The following is a 17,195-nucleotide window of genomic DNA, read 5'->3' as shown; positions in this document are numbered from 1 at the left end:
TCATGCTGCCAGACACTGTAGTGTGCTATTGGCAAGGGCCAGGAGGGCCCAGCTCACGCAGCCGCCGCAAATTGTACCTCTTCAGTTGGGCGCATCAAATGGTTGTATCATTGTGTCTTTGCCACGACTGCTCATGTAGCCCACAGCGCGACTCGAATAGGCTGGGCCATAGCAGCAGTATCAACCAAGTGTGCTGGTGCAGGCTCTGAGTCCAGGCTCCCTGCGCGGCACCCCTTCCTCCAGGGAGCCACAGCGACAGATCCAGCAGTGGGCTGCGCGCGTTCTCTTCCGCCAAATAGGGAGCCTGGTCCTCTGGGCTCAGGGACTTCAGAGAGCCTCCTGGCTCCTGCCGCTACAACCAGGCTTCTCTCGCCGCCACAGCACACTCCTGGGTCCCACGCAGATTGGCTTTTTTTTAAGAACCCTGCCGTCTGCTCCACACATGCCAGATGACTGTTTCAGTGCTCCCTCTCACCCCTGCCACTCGTCACCACCTCCAGCTACACCTGCCCGGCCTATGGTAGGCGTCCGGACACCAGGTGACTGCAATCCCGCTACCGGGTGGCCGGTGCTTAGCATGCCATTTTGCCTCCCAGGCCGTGCTGCCGCCTCGGAGCACCTCGGTCGGTGGTGGTCGCTGGGGAGAACGGGAGCCGGCACTGCTGTTTTGGCTCCTCAGCTGTTCATGCACACTGCCATTTGCCTGTGACTCCTCATGTGGCGGCCGGTTCACTCGGATAAATCTGTGGAGCTGCGGAGCTCCTCTAGTGAGCGTCCGCCATGTTTGCCTCTGATAACGCGTCCCAATCTAGATAATTTACTCACTCTGGGACTCGTTTTAGGCAGATGAATCTTTTGACCCTGATTGAAGTCTCCTTAAGACGAGATAACTAGTCAACATCTCAATCAATAACCTCATCAATAATCACAGTAGCAAATCATTTAAAGCAATCAGTAACGTCAATAAGTTTGAAACACACCATGACCTTTCAGCCAAGAATAACCACACAGAGCTTGGTACGATTTATGATATTTATTCCCTATTGATTACACTCTACAAGCAAGTTTATTAGTCTCAAAACCAAGAAACACATCAACATTGTCATAATATGGCAACTTGAATAAGATTTCATCAAAGCAAAGATCATGAATATTAGAACATAGCATGACGTCAACATGGATTAACTTTAGCAGAGTCTCATTAGCGCATTATTCAACAAAGGATAGATTCAGTCATTTGTCTATTTGCGTCCGTTTAATGAACCTCTTAACCAACCTCGAATTAGTATTAGCATGTTGGGCTTCATGCAAAACAATTTTGGCAGCACAAATTTAGAAAACATCTAGCTATGGTCTCTGTCAAAAGAAGCAGTTGGTACCTAGAAAGAAAAGGCAAATAGACAAACACAATTTCATCATCATATAGTTACCCTCTGTCATGGGTCAGCATACAGAGTCAGTCTTCGTCCTCAGGACATCAGTTGGTTCGCCATCAGCCAGGAAACACAGCAAAGTTCAGCAAGACGGGGCAAAAGGGAATACCTCCCTCATAAGGAGGAAAAGTATAGAATCGGTCAAGGCAAAGTAAGGATGGTTTGAGGAATCATCAGCAAAGTCTTTAGGCAGAGTATCAAAGTGACAGCATGCAATGGCAAATTGGCTCTTAATGGCTAGTAGTAGCTGGCAATCCCTTGTGTCCATAATTTTTATATCAATCTTGTGGTACAGTCCCCTAATTTCCAATTGGGCAAGTTTTAGCACACCATCATCTCCATCCAATAATCCATCGGTCACCACCTTTCGATTGTCACCCCATAACAGTTCTCACATAGCTTTTTGGCTGCTGTGATTGACGTCCCCAGCGGGTAAAATGTCCGGTATGATTTGATGTTGTTGTGGTCCTCTCACAGACCCAGTCAGTAGTTCCATTGTCTATACCAGTTTAGGCGACCTTGTACCTGTTGCAAGTTTACACTGTTGCATTCGGCAAGAATGTCTCCTTGAGCAAGTCGAGTTTCATGAGAATGAATCTACTACGCTTACACTCATCTTCTAGTTTCTGGAAAAGTACAACTACATGTCCTTCAGCAAGTCAGCACACTGCGCGTTAGAAAAACACACTTAATATGAAACCAGGCAGCTAGTCCTCGACTCATGCTAACTAAGGCCTAGTGAATTAATTAGCAAAACCTTAACGTATAACTCTTAATACTAATACAAAATCATACATTAGTGCATTATTATTTAATTATTAGTCAATTTAATTAATCATCGTATATAATGGTGGCCACTCCCCGTGGGCACATTTCGGACTCACATTTAGTAAAACACATTAATACATTTTCTATGCGGCATTATTATGCATTAGTTCATAAACATTTCATGTTAATCCTGATTATAAAAATCACACTCTAACAAGCCCTCCTCTGATGACACTTGTCATCACACAAATCCATGCTTTACTTTTCTTTTCACTTTCTTAATTCCTGCAATTCAATTTCCTCCCCCATTTGTGACATCATATTTTCCTTTGAATATTTTCTCCCTTTTCTTTTCTTCCCTCCTCATATCGCGTTTTGCCAATTTTTCTTTAATTCTTTTACTAATTTTACATGATAACCATAGTCCAAATAAGCAAGCTAAAACAATCAGCATTCCCCCTATTATTTTTGCAAGTATCCCATTCCAAATATTACGAAACCAGCTTCCCACTTTAGCAAAACCTTTTCCCAAACTCCAGGTTCATTCAGCTCTTTCAAATCTGTACTATCTCTTGTTAGGTTAGTAAGCATACTTCTAATCTTATCACTATTATCGGGTATAAATGCACAACAGTGGCGCTCATTAAGCATCCTACAGACTCCGCCACTTTTCGCTAAAAGAATGTCTAAAGCAAGCCAGTTTTGAAGAGTCATAGCCCTCTCCGCAGCAAGTTCAGTATCCATCAGGAGTATAGCCCCTGTGAAGTTTGTCAGCATGTTATCCACAATAGTAGACAACTTCCTAATCTTTATTAAATTCAAGATAACTCCCACTGAAGGAATTATTGCTCCAAATATATCACCCACAACAGCAGCTGCTGTTTCTCTTTTCTGTCTAGTATGATGTAATTTAGACAATTTAGGAAACTTTCTTAAGTCTTCAGATTGGTAGATCTTTGGGAAAACTATTCCCAAATAACATGTCCCATACCATCCCCTTGAAAGACGGTAATAAGCATTAAGTCCACATATGTAATAGATCCCAGGGATCGCTGGATCCTGTCCATTTAACATGAACGTCTACTTACTCTGAAACAAAAACACATGTCTGCACTCACTCGTTCCCACAAATAAAGTGTCATGATCAGATTTTGGCCTATATATGCAAAGCTTTCCTACGTGTAATGCATCTGTAGCTAATTTGCCTTGTGTCTTTATTGCACTAAAAGCATAATCATTTGCAAATGTTAGTTTTTCTTATCCCTCTGCTAACATTTCCTTTAACGCTTTTCTTCTATCATCAGTGTGATCTAAGAAGCTCTTCTCTACAGGTGTTCGTAAACATGTTAGATTATTGCGATGTGCATAAGCTGTACCAAATGTCAGTGTAGGCTCAAAGAAACCCCTAACTATCTTTATACTATGATCTCTAACTATCTTACTCAAATATTCATTTATAGGCACAAAAGAAAACACTACATCTAGATTAGAATAGAAGTATTGAATATATTCTTGATCATAAAGCCTTGTTAATAGCAAACTACAGCTCATCCCGTAGGTTAGTGGCAAACTATGGTAATTAACCCCTTCTTGTACTGACAAAGGAATCTTTGTGAACACATAACAATTCTTCGCATCCATTGTTTCAACATACTCATTCAACAAGCGATAGAAGACATTAGTAGATAGTTCCCCTTTCGTGTTAGTTCCTTCATGCAAATATTTAGTATCCTGCTCATACTTCTCCCATGGTGTTAGTGTAGCAGTCTCAGGAATTGAAGCGTTGTTAGTCCCACTCTTGTCCACCAATGGCATTCCCACAATCTAAGTTATTATTACTATCGCACTCACAACACCCAAAATAATACTCCACCATCTACGAGTCCTACCTCTATTATTGTCATCTCTAGGGTTAATCATGATCTGTAATGAATAAGAAAGCAGAACAATATAGAGGTAAACAATCAACTGAGGAAGGTCTAAAAGCTCCTTTTTTTGTTTTTGTTTTTACTCTCTTAAGCAAAGTCTCTCTTTAGCAAGTATTTACAGCGTCTTCACTCACTCCCAGGATCCTTGTCAAATCAGGCTTGTCACAATCGGTTTTCAAGAGTCAATTTAGGTTAACAGCGTCACATCCAGTAATTTATCAGTCTCTTTTCTCTCAGCTTTTAAGCCTTAATTTTAATTTTTAACACAATCTTTCTTCTCTGCGGTCAAATTCAGGTGCCGTAGTATTGACCTGGAATCTCTCGATCAAAACAGAATGCCAAGAATTCTTGCTGCCACTCAGCTGATGATACATACGCCCATTCAGGACCTGCATATCTTCTGTTTGCAACTCACTTTCTTTTCAGCTTGCGATCACCCTGTAATTCTCCTTCACTCAGATTCTCTCTCCTTGTGGTATCAACTTCTTCCTCTATTGTTTCATCTATTACCACTTTCTCTTTTGCAGGTTGTGGCCCTGGCCATTTATCTCCTTTCAATGTCCTTTTTCTGTTCGATTCTTCAGTTTGCTGGTCAATGCCCTCCTCTTGTGCTATGGTGTTTTCTCTTGATGGCTCTGCAAGCGGCTCAGGAGGAGTCTGAACATTCTGACTTCCTTCTGTTTCACCTCCCTCTCCTTCCGGGTCTGTCAGGGGCTCAACTTCAAACCCGTATCCGTCTACTTCTGGGAGAGCCTCTCTTTGCGTCGGTTCCCCTGGTGCCTCAGTTGAGATAGGCTCACTGTCACCCATCCGGGTTTTGCTTGCTGGTTGAGTGACCAAGCCGTCCTCAATGGGCTCTCCTTCAGTCTCAGTTCCCCTTTGATTACTCTCCGGCCCTGAGACTTCCTTTCCTGTAGCTGTTATTTTTGACAACTCAAGTTCCACATCAGTTGGACATGTCACCTTCTTGGTGTGACTGGCATGTATCCTGTTTGGAACTCCCGCACATTTCACAGCAGTAGTAGTTGTCAGTATCACTTGATACGGCCCCTTCCAAAGTGGCTCCAAACACAACTTCCTCACTTGTTTCTTGACAACAACCCAGTCACCGGCTTTCAGATTGTGACCTGGATCACTTATCGGTGGCAGTGTGGTTGCACCGATGAGAGAAAGAGCGGACCACATCAGCCAGACCCTTGCAGTAGTCCAACACCATATCATCCGTGATATTCACAAGAGCATTTGCGGGCACTGCAGGTAATCTCATAGCTCGAACCATGAGAATTTAATGCGGAGACAGTCCTGTTTTCTTATTGGGTATACTTCTCATTGACATCAGCACTAAGGGCAACGCATCTGGCCATTTCAGGTTTGTAGCTGCACACATTGTTGCCATTCTCGACTTCAGGGTACAATTCATCTGTTCCACTAGTCCTGATGCTTCATGGCAGTAGCTACATTGCAACTTCTGTTTAATGTTCAGTGCGGCACACAAGAGCTTAACCACCTTGTTGTTGAAGTGACTTCCCATATCTGATTCTAAAGAGATCGAAAACCCGAAACGTGGTATCAACTCCCTAAGCAGCAACTTCGCTACTGTGAGACTGTCATTCCTACGTGTAGGGTAAGCTTTAATCCAATGACTGAAGATGCACACAATCACCAACACGTACCTCAAACCTCCACACACAGGCATCTCAATAAAATCCATCAGCATCCTGCTAAATGGACCTCCTGCTCTCCCAATGTGGCTCAAATTCACCACGGTCCCTCTCCCCACATTCATCTGCTGACAGATAATGCACCTGTGACAAATCACTTCTGCGGCTTGTCTGAACTTTGGGTTAAACCAATCGATTTTAAACAGCCTGATCATGGCATCTCTCCCAATATGTGCTTGACCATGGTAAAACCTCGCAAACTGTGACAGAAGACTGTTTGGCAAAACCATTTTCCCCTCATCTGAAACCCACAAATCATCAGGTCTTTGTACACATTGCAATTTGAGCCAAGAGCGTTTCTCTTCTTTGCTGGCACGTCCCTGCAACAATTTTAACTCTTCCATGGTGTCTACAACCCTCAATGCATAACCTGTGCATGTCTCATTTTCAGTTTCTGATAACAATTCCCACTGATCTTTGAACGATATACAGTTCAATGCACAAAACCTTGCGACTTGATCTGCATATCCATTTCCCATTGACACAAAGTCTTGCGACTTAACATGAGCATTGCATTTCACCACGGTAATTTCAAGAGGTAACTGAATCGCATACAGCAATTCCTTAATTCTTTCACCATTTTTCACTGGAGAACCAGAAGCGGTCAGAAAACCTCTCTGTGACCATAGCTGGCCAAAATCATGAACAATTCCAGATCCGTATCTGCTGTCTATAGATAGTCACTTTTAAGTTCTCAGCGGCATGGCCTGCCCCAGTAAGAGCAATTAATTCAGCCACGTGAGCAGAATACACTCTTTCGAGCCAAGAGGCTTCCAGGATACCGGAGATTGTACACACAGAGTATCCGGCTCTCAGTACTCCCACTGAGTCTCTCAGGCATGAACCATCAACAAAGATAATGTAATCATTTTCCTCTAATTGGGTATCTTTAATGTTAGGTCTTGGTTTGGTGCACAGTTCTGTTACCTCAAGACAATCATGTTCTACTTCCTCAGCATCATCGATATCTGTCTTCTTAGTAGGAAGCAAAGTTGCTGGGTTTAACACAGTACATCTTTTTAAAGACACATTGGGTGACCCAAGTATAATCGTTTCATACTTCGTGAGTCTTTCATTTGTCATATGCTGGGTCTTAGTTCAGGTGAGTAATATTTCTACTGAGTGTAGGACCATTACTGTTAAGGGATATCCCATCACTATACCTTCACACTGAGTGAGGCTTTGACCAACTGCTGCAACTGCACGCTAACAACCCGTTAAGGCTTCTGCGACTGGGTCCAAAGTAGCTGAAAAATAAGCTATTGGGCGGTTTTCACCTCCATGGACCTGTGTCAAGACAGACAAAGAACAAGCATCACGTTCATTACAAAACAGTACAAAAGGCTTTGTGTAGTCAGCCATACCTAAAGCTGGAGCCCTGCACATGCTCTCTCTCAGTTCAATGAATGCTTTCATTTCTTTCTCTGACATAGTCAGAGTACCTGGGCCATCTATGATCTCCTTGACAGTCAACCTTACCAACGGCTTAGAGATAATCGAGAAGTTGGGAATCCACTGACGACAGTAGCCCACCATTACCAAAAATATCCTTACATCTCTCTTGGACGTCAGTGGATTCATCTGTAATATGGCTGTCACTCTTTCTTTAGAAATTTTCCTCGACCCTTTCTCAATTAGATGACCTAAGTACTTCACCTCTTTCTGACAGTACTGTAATTTCTTTGGGGACACTTTATGTCCGTTCTTTCCCAAATGATTCAGTAAGGCAATGGTGTCATAACTGCAGTCGTCTTTTGTCTTGGACGCAATCAACAAGTCATCAATGTACTGCACTAGAGTCGAATTAAAAGGCAGTTCCAGTGATTCCAAGTCCCTCTTCAATATCTGATTGAAGATGGAAGGAGATTCTGAAAACCCTTGAGGAATTCGACACCAACTGTGAACCTTGTCCAAGATTTTGAAACTAAAGAGAAATTGGCTATCCTCATGAAGAGGCACCGAAAAGAATGCTTGTGACAGGTCCACAACAGTGAACCACTCTGCATCACACGGAACCTGAAACATGATCACGGCTGGATTTGGCACTATAGGGCAACACTTTACCACTATCTTGTTGATTTTTCTCAGGTCTTGGACAATTCGAACTTTCCCACAAGGCTTTCTCAGTCCCATTATTGGCGAATTACATGGACTGCTCAAAACTTCTCTTTAGACCCCTTGCTTCACAAAGTCTGCAATTATCTGCGTCACTTGTATGAGGACATCTTGTGCCATGTGGTACTGTGGTACCTGGGAACACACGGTATTTGGCTTCACCTCTACATTGACTGGTTCTACTCCCTTTATCAATCCCACTTCTTTTCCTGTCAAGTCCCACACCTTCTCTGTCACTGTTCCCTGTAATTTGGTTGGCAAATCTGTCATTGTGAACATCGGGAAGAAGCTTATCAAAGGGTACTCCTCACCTACGGTCTCCGTCTCTGAGATCTGACCATCGTGCCCCTCGTCATCACTGTTTGTCTGTACCTCAATCCCTTCATTGGAACAGGTAATTGAACACCTTGTCTTACACAGTAAGTCTCTTCCCATTAGGGATACGGGACTTGAATCACAGACTACAAACCTATGTAATCCCTGGAAGGTACCAATCTCATCTTGGACCGGATTTGTAATCGGATTTGTCAGGAGCTGATTTGCTACTCCTACCACTTTATGGTACGTCCCGAAAGCGGCAATTTTGGAACCTCTGCACTTCTCACTGTAGAGCATGTCGCTTCTGTGTCAACCAGGAACAAAACCTTTTGACCCATCACCTTCCCCTGCACATAAGGTCCCCTCTGAACTACTTCTAGGGACGCTGCAAGCCTACACTCCTCACTGTCTGAACAATCATCCAACCAATCATCGTTTATTCCATCCTCACCACGCAATGGGAACTGCTGTCCTGTATTATTTTGACTCATTGGTTGGCCTGTGACCTGTTGAGGAAGCATCACCTGTTGCTGCCCCATCGGAGCTAAGGGCAACTGCATTTGCTGTCTAGGTACCATGGGAACCTGCTGTTGTATTTGCTGCAACTGTGCTGGTTGAAGTTGTGGCATTTGCATTTGTTGCATAGGCTGGAGTCCCTGCATCTGAACCATATTATTCTGGAAGTTCGGATTTTGACCCCTCATTCTTGGACCCCTCATATTTTGAAATGTACTGATACCATTGCTTTGTTGAATAGCACCATCCTGCACCATCATTGGGCACTCCCGCTTCCAGTGTCCCACGCCCCCGCACGCATGGCATGGTAACATCTTTTTCATCCCTTGCACATCATTTTGAACCACAACAGTATTCAAGTCTGGACCATGGTTCACAAAACCTCCTCAACCTCTGCCTCTTTGTTACATCTGAAACATTCTGTTTCCTTGAGGTGGCTGTTGTATCACCTGCTGTACTCCATTTCCCTGCATCCCTGCCTGAGCTGCCTTAATTTGCATCACCATCGCCTTCTCTTTGAGCTTTCTTTGTTTCAATTCAATCTCATCTCTACAGTATTTCGCATACTACAACACCTCATCAATCGGTTTAGCTTGCCAACAGATCAAATGATTCTTAATCATCTGGCTAATCTCTGGCCTCAGTCCTTCAACAAACCTGAACACAAGATGATTCATATCTTTCGGCTCTATAATCTCTGTACCACTGTAATGTTTGAACGCCTTTAACAACCTCTCATAGTAAGCATGTATCGATTCTTTGCCTTCTTGTGCCGTTCGATCAATTTACTGCAAATCAGTGACTTTCGCCGACACCTTTTGTTTTAAAAACTCAATCACCTTATGGTAATACCTCATCATGTCAGGAGACGGCGCTCCAGTAGTCTGTCCCTTGCCGGTTTCTCTGTCGGCCAATCCACACCCCTCTTGCACTCAAGCCACAAATCAGCTGGAACTATAATCTCATACAGTGTATTCAAGTCTTCCCAGAGACATTTTGCAAGCTTCACAAACCTGTCCGTCTGCTGATACTACTCTATCGGCTTTTCCCTCAACCTGGGATAATCATTTGTGAATGACAGAATGTCACAACTAGACCACAGTACATGGACTAGAACCCCTCCAGCTGTTTTTCTCATTGGTAACATCTTTATTGTTCCTGTGTCTGGCGCAACTTTCGCCTGCTTCGGTTCCAGGCAATCACCTTTCCCTTTATCTCTTTTCTTTGCCCATCTGCCTTCCCACTTCTCTAATGCTCCCCAAACTTGAGAACTCTGTAGTATCTCTTTGAGGTGTGCCTTCAACCAAGTAGTCCTCATATGGTCAAAGTCCTTGTTGTCAAAGTCTAACCTATAACTCCTCTTCAAATGCTTAGTATTGTCTAAGTCTATGCCGTATTTGTCCGCTACATTCGCTAACCTCTGGTGCTCCTTACTCACTTCTTTGGTTATTTTCGGACACAGAAACCTCAATTCCGCTTCATTGTATGATTCTAATCTGTTCACCCCCATAGATCCTTCAACTAATTCTGCTGCTTCCACACCCAACCTTATAAAGTTCAGGTATTCCTATCTCTCTGCTCGTTCTGTTACAGGAGTAGTCTGTGGAGTGCTAAGCTTGTCTAACCACTCAGTCAACTGTTGTGCTGTCAAGCCCAGCAACAAGATATTCCCAGCCTGCACTGTCGGTGCCTATGATGTATTTACACTCAGCACCTGTGGTGTCAGTAAACCCAAACCTGCTTGTCTCATTGTCTCTATAAGAACCCCCATCGGACTAAAGTCCAACAAGGACCTAGATCCCTCTGCTGTCTGTTCTCCCAGTGTCATACCCTGGGAGCTTCCTGTGAACCCTCCTCTTATCACCTCCTGAGTCATTACTCCTTGATCACATACACCACGCTTTGCCTGCGCATATAGGGGCACTGGCGGGCCAACAGTAATCGGCAATGATATAGCAGCTGGTGCCTGTCCATTTCCCAATCCCTGTGTAGCATTAACTCCCATAGCTTGATTCATCATAGGTGCTGTAACTTACTGCGGGTCTGTGACTGGAACATAATTCGGGACTGTCTGTTGCTGGGGCAGCAATTGTGGAGTTGGCTCAATCTGCATTAATTTTGATCTCGTGTATACCGGATCAGGCAGCACCGTCAAACTCGTAGTTGTCTCTAGTACTGGGACATCGGGGTAGAGCCTTTGAATTGGTGGTGGCTGCAACTGTATCTGTGTGTCTGGTGCGGTAGATACACTAGCACCATTCTGTATCGGAGCTGATGCGGTAACATTATTTGGCTGTGCTGCACTTGTAGTTCCCCGATTCTGTGTCGTATTTGCAGGACCTGCACTAGTACTCGGTCTATTGTCATTTATGGCATATGGTGGCAGTCGATCATGTAACAGCTGATTTTAGAAACTCATCGTCATCTGCCCAAGATTTCTGAGTCTCCTTTTGCTTACTAGACCCCTTGTCTGTTTTACAAGTTGCCTTTCTCCCTCGTGTCTCGGCTTCTTGAGTTATTGCCGGAAACATCCTAACTCCGTCTATTATTTCCCTTCTCCACATACTGGTCTCACTATCCCATCTAGCCTCTGCTAGAGTCTTCTCTGCTTTCTTCATTCTCCTCTCAGATTTTTGTCGGTCTTTCTGAATTGCTGCCAGTTCCCAAATTGCTAACGCCTCAAACTGAGCTGGTCTCGGAGGCAACTTCCGCTCACTTAACACCCTCCGCAAATTTTCCAGAATCCCTATATTGAACGTTCTGTGCTCCGGAAACGCCAAACATCCCTCCTTTTTCTATCATTTTGCACCATTGTTTTAGCCAAAGACAAGGCGCAACTCCCTTCTTCTCCATGACCACATAAGCTGGAGTAGCCTCTGGCGGTGTAGGCTCCCCGACACTCGCTGTAATGTATGTATCTCCTCTCCAAGCACTCTTTAGAGCCCTGAAAAACTTCATTTTTGCGTCTTTTATTTTGCTTAGTATCTAATCAGGAAGTGACTTTAATTCCCAGATCAATCTTCGCCTACCTTCTCAACCAATTGCCTCTCACGGACGGCTGCCAATCCGTGCGCGACCCCTCTTGGCAACTGACCTATCCCAGCATGGCTCCAATGACGTCACACTCACACACACTTGCGGCTTGTCTTCCTTACTCTCTATTCACACAAAACAAATGCAATATATTGCGAGCACCTTATCGACAAAAACACATTTGCCGGTTTACTACAGGAAGGGTAACTCAATCGCTTCAGAACTTTACAGAGATTTCACTTGAAGCCTCGGCCGCTACTCTCCTTCTCAGATCCCGCACTCTCAAGCAGAATTCGACCTGCAAATCCTACTCTCGACTTGTCAATGGTTCGTTCTAGTGCACTTTAGAACTTGCCAAATCTCCATCGCGCAAATTACAACATAAACGAAGTGTCTCATACACTTATCGATATACTCCGGAGTCTTAGACCACGCCGGGCCCGTACATCACCAACAACCACGTGGATCATTTTTTAGCACAAAGTGCCACATTCACATGAAGTTCGCCGACTTCCCTACTCTCATACTCCGGAGTACGCCCACTCCTACTAAAACATTACTTGGCCTAAATTCTCACAAACCTCACAATTCACCTGCAGTATGCATAAACTGAACAAGCGCACATTCTACACCACACATACTATCACTAGAACGCCAAGAACATACCCAACTCACTTCGGCAAGCTCCGAGATTCCGGGAAAGTCATTTGGGACTTAGGGGCACATCATACCTCCAATTTGCATTATTTCAAGTATTTAAATAGTTTCCCAATACGCTATCTATCTAGGCAGGGCGTCTGTTGATATGGAATAAAATGTAATTTCCCCAAATTTGCCTGTTACAAGAGATACAAAGTACATGAGTAAGAAAAGTACAAAATGAGTTACATTTATGGCAATGTCTCACAGTAGATTTAAATAGTTAAATGATGTGTGAGTCAGTTAATTCAACACATTTTAATGATAAGATTGGGTCTAATTCTTCATTATTCGGTCTAGGTGAGCTTTAGGAGAAGCTTAAGAAGTGTTACAAGATGCTTTGGAACATTTATTATTGAAATGTCTATAATTTGATAAATAAGAGCAACGTTTCTGAGTCCTTTACTAGAGAAATGTGATGTAAAACGCGAAAGAAAGCTATAATCTTTCTTTTGGGAATACAGAATCAAGAAGTTGCTGCTGCAGTGGTTGAGAAGTTGCTGCTGCAGTGGTTGTCCTTTTTATAATTAGTTTTGCATTTAAGTTTTCGTATTGGTTTTTAATTTGGTTTTATTCTGATTTAATTTATCTTTGATATATTTAGCATTTTAGCGCTTCAGCGCACAATAGTAATTCTTCTCTATCAAAGTAATCTTTGTGATATTCCTCTGATTCTTTCATGCTTGTGTGTAAATGTTGATTACACTGTCTCCTTTTCTAGGGATTGTTTGAAGGAGCGGGGATCCTGTTGAAACCTGGTGGTGTCCTCTTCACATATGGGGTACGTTTTTAGAAACTCCCTGTGGTTCTGAGAAACTCACTGTCTGGCTCCATAGCAGGGGCAGTCAGTGCCAGATGGGAGCTTGAATGATGAAGGGTTGTTTGATAGAAATTGATCTTGCAGGGGGTAGTTCAAGCATGGTTAGAATTTCTGGAAAAGATGCAGGAAATATTGTCTTGATAATTAGAATTTAGGTAATTGACTCAAAGAGTGGGAGGAAGCATGCCACAGAGTATAAGACCCTTTTCTAAGTTTCTGGATAGAGGTCTTGATTGAAAGCCCCAGGGTATGTCTGTTGGGTGGTGATACGATGATGCATGCGTTTTTGAGTGGTCTTGGGATAATGGGCCCTACTAAGTTATAGAGGGATGAAGGTTCTTGCTAGTGTGTCTCAGACTACTGGCCCTTTAATGATACTCTCTGGGTGTAGGACTGTGTTCTGTGGTCTGGGGATATGACACCTAGCTTGGTAGTATGCAGCTACAAGGGTTTACCGGTTTATCTCCGGATGCAGGACATTACACAGTGGTCTCAGAATGCACAGTGTTGCTTGGAGATTCACCTCTGGGCTTCATTCATAGAATATTGGTATAAGTCTGGGTTTTTACCAGATAGCCTAAATTCGGGAAGTGCATCATTTTATTTCCATCAGTGCTTCCTTTTCTATCAGGTCTATAGCAGAACTCTGTATTTGTTAATTGTGGTTGGGATCATAGATTCAGGCGTGTCACCTAAAAATCAGCTCTTCTGTTCTGTAGGTGGTGCAGTAGGTAATGTGAGAGATCTTCTACTAATTAGTAGGGTTTAGTACAGTTGCGATATAGTTTCAAAGACACATTTTTAGTTTTACTTCCTACATGGACCCAAGGAAAAAAATAAGTCTAATGATGAGGCTGCTGTCTGACTTTGGAGAATTGCATAGCACTTGTTCGAAACGTGGTAGATCCATAATTATGCAAAAAGACATAGCAAAATGTAAATAACTATTAATGAAATTTACAAATATTTTAAAATGTCAGCACTTAGGAAACTACAAATTAAGCCCTTTTTAAGTAATTGTAAAGTGATATGGAAACAAAGATTTTATTAGGATCAAAGCTATTCAATACTCTACTTGGTGTTTCCTAAATGACATTTGCTGAAACTCGATTTCCACCCATTATAGTTTGTGCGCTGTATAGTTTTATCAATAGAATTGTCTGAAAAAGTTAGTGGTCATTCAAATGGAAAATGCGCTGTCTGTAAATAGCAAGCTACCATACCATGATTTAGTAATACATTTGTAACAGTGTGCTACATAATTCACCATCAGCTGCATACTGCACCCTCACCACTCTTACTAGATGGGGACGGATCATTTGCCACACTTGTTCTTTGTGTAACACATGGACTTCACAGTCCCTGAGAATTCATTGATATATTTTTGATGGCAGTACTCCCACTCTGAAAATAGTTCCACCACAACTGGCCTCAAGTGAATGATTCTGCATTGCTGCAAGCTTTCTGCATTGCAGCCTAGGCATACTGCAATGTTGCCTTGTTGATAGTTTTGGAGTGTTTGCCCTGCTGGACTTAAAAGGTATTTTGTGGCCAGTGGTGTTTTGTGGCTTTCTACATATGGATTTCATGCCTACCTCCAGAGGTAGTGGACCAACGAAAGGGTTCACACTACACCATTAAAGATGTGCATTTAAAGATACACACCCAGACTGCACATCTTGCTCTTAATTGGGGAAAGCAGGAGGGAGAAGGAAGTGGGTGTTTCCCAATAGGTTAAGTGACTTAATTTATTGTTCTGCTTTGGAATCATTTTTGTTATCCTCTCTCTTGACCTACACCCTACTCTGGTTTAAGTAGCATGGATCAGTGTTGTTGATTGCCTTCAGTTTAACCCCTTCGCTGCCAGGCCTTTTCCCATCCTGTGCCAAGCCTTTTTTTGGCTATTTGGAGCAGTTCGCGCTTATGCCCTCATAACTTTTTGTTCACATCAGCTACCCACGCCAAATTTGCGTCCTTTTTCCCCCAACATCCTAGGGATTCTAGGGGTACCCAGACTTTGTGGGTTCCCCTGAAGGCGACCAAGAAATTAGCCAAAATATAGTGAACATTTTTCTTTTCTTTTTTTTTAAACGGGGAAAAGCACTGCAGAAGGTGGCTCATGGTTTTTTTTCCCTGAAAATGGCATCAACAAAGGGTTTGCGGTGGCAAGATCACCAGCTCCCAGGAACAGGCAGACTTGAATTAGAATACCCAATTTTTTCAATGTAATTTTGACATTTTACTGGGACATACCCCATTTTTACTATTTTTTGTGCTTTCAGCCTCCTTCCAGTTAGTGACCGAAATGGGTGAGAAACCAATGCTGGATCCCAGAAAGCTAAACATTTCTAAAAAGTAGACAAAAATCTGAATTCAGCAAGGGGTCATTTGTGTAGATCCTACAAGTGTTTCCTACAGAAGATAACAGCTGAAATAAAAAAATATTGAAATTGAGGTGAAAAAAACAAAAAAAATCTCCACGTTTTACTCTGTAACTTTTTCCTGCGATGTCAGATTTTTTAAAGCAATACACCGTTACGTCCGCTGGACTCTATTTGTTGCGGGGATATATAGGGCTTGTAGGTTCATCAAGAACCCTAGGTACCCAGAGCCAATAAATGAGCTGCACCTTGCAATGGGTTTTTATTCTATACCGGGTATACAGCAATTCATTTGCTGAAATATGAAAAGTGAAAAATAGGTATCAAGAAAACCTTTGTATTTCCAAAATGGGCACAAGATAAGGTGTTGAGACGCAGTGGCTATTTGCACATCTCTGAATTCCGGGGTGCCCATAGTAGCATGTGAATTACAACGCATTTCTCAAATTGACGTCTTTTTTACACACTGTCTTACATTTGGAAGGAAAAAATGTAGAGAAAGACAAGGGGCAATAACACTTGTTTTGCTATTCTGTGTTCCCTAACGTCTCCCGATAAAAATGGTACCTCACTTGTGTGGATAGGCCTAGCACCCGCGACAGGAAATGCCCCAAAACACAACGTGAACACATCACATTTTCACAAAGAAAACAGAGCTGTTTTTTTGCAAAGTGCCTAGCTGTGGATTTTGGCCTCTAGCTCAGCTGGCACCTGGGGAAACCTATCAAACCAGCGCATTTTTGAAAACTAGACACCTAGGGGAATCCAAGATGGGGTGACTTGTGGGGCTTTGACCAGGTTCTGTTCCCCAGAATCCTTTGCAAACCTCAAACTTTGGCCAAAAAAACACATTTTCCTCTCATTTCGGTGACAAAGTTCTGGAATATGAGAGGAGCCACAACTTTCCTTCCACCCAGTGTTCCCCCAAGTATCCCGATAAAAATGGTACCTCACTTTTGTGGGTGGGCCTACTGCCCATGAAAGGAAATGTCCCAAAACACTATCTGGACACATCAAAATTATCAAATACAAAACTACATGTTTTTGCAGGGGGGCACCTGTGTTTTTGGTCCTGGGCTCAGCAGCCTTCTAGGGAAACCTACCAAACGCAGGCATTTCTGAAAACGAGACACCCGAGGGAGTCCAGTGAGGTGTGACTTGCGTGGATCCCCCAATGTTTTCTTACCCAGAATCCTCAGCAAACCTCAAATTTAGCTAAAAATCACTTTTTTCCCACATTTCTGTGTGGGATCACCGCACTGGGACACATTTCATACCACCCAATATTCCCCTCAGTCTACCAGTAAAAATGATACCTCATTTGTGTAGGTGGGCCAAGTGTTTGTGAAAGGGAAGTGCAAAAACATGTCGATATTGAGGGGGAACAAAGATCTAAAAGGGCAGTTTGCAAAAAAACATTTTTAGGCTCACAAGTGCAGCAGAATTGTTATCGGTATAGATGA

General features: G+C 43.0%; 1 protein-coding gene across 1 annotated transcript in view; it reads left to right on the top strand.

Moving 5' to 3' along the window:
* The window catches only part of METTL26 (methyltransferase like 26), a 63,370-nt gene that overhangs the window by 17,147 nt on the left and 29,028 nt on the right, over positions 1-17,195 (top strand). Inside the window, exon 3 of the mRNA XM_069210488.1 lies at positions 13,253-13,312. Coding sequence (XP_069066589.1) covers positions 13,253-13,312 — 60 coding nt within the window. The remainder of the gene's footprint in view (positions 1-13,252; positions 13,313-17,195) is intronic.

Source organism: Pleurodeles waltl, chromosome 10 (genome assembly GCF_031143425.1).
Source record: "Pleurodeles waltl isolate 20211129_DDA chromosome 10, aPleWal1.hap1.20221129, whole genome shotgun sequence".
Lineage (NCBI taxonomy): Eukaryota > Metazoa > Chordata > Amphibia > Caudata > Salamandridae > Pleurodeles > Pleurodeles waltl.
The sequence above is the reverse complement of the archived record's forward strand: the minus strand, read 5'-3'. Positions and strand labels throughout refer to the sequence as shown.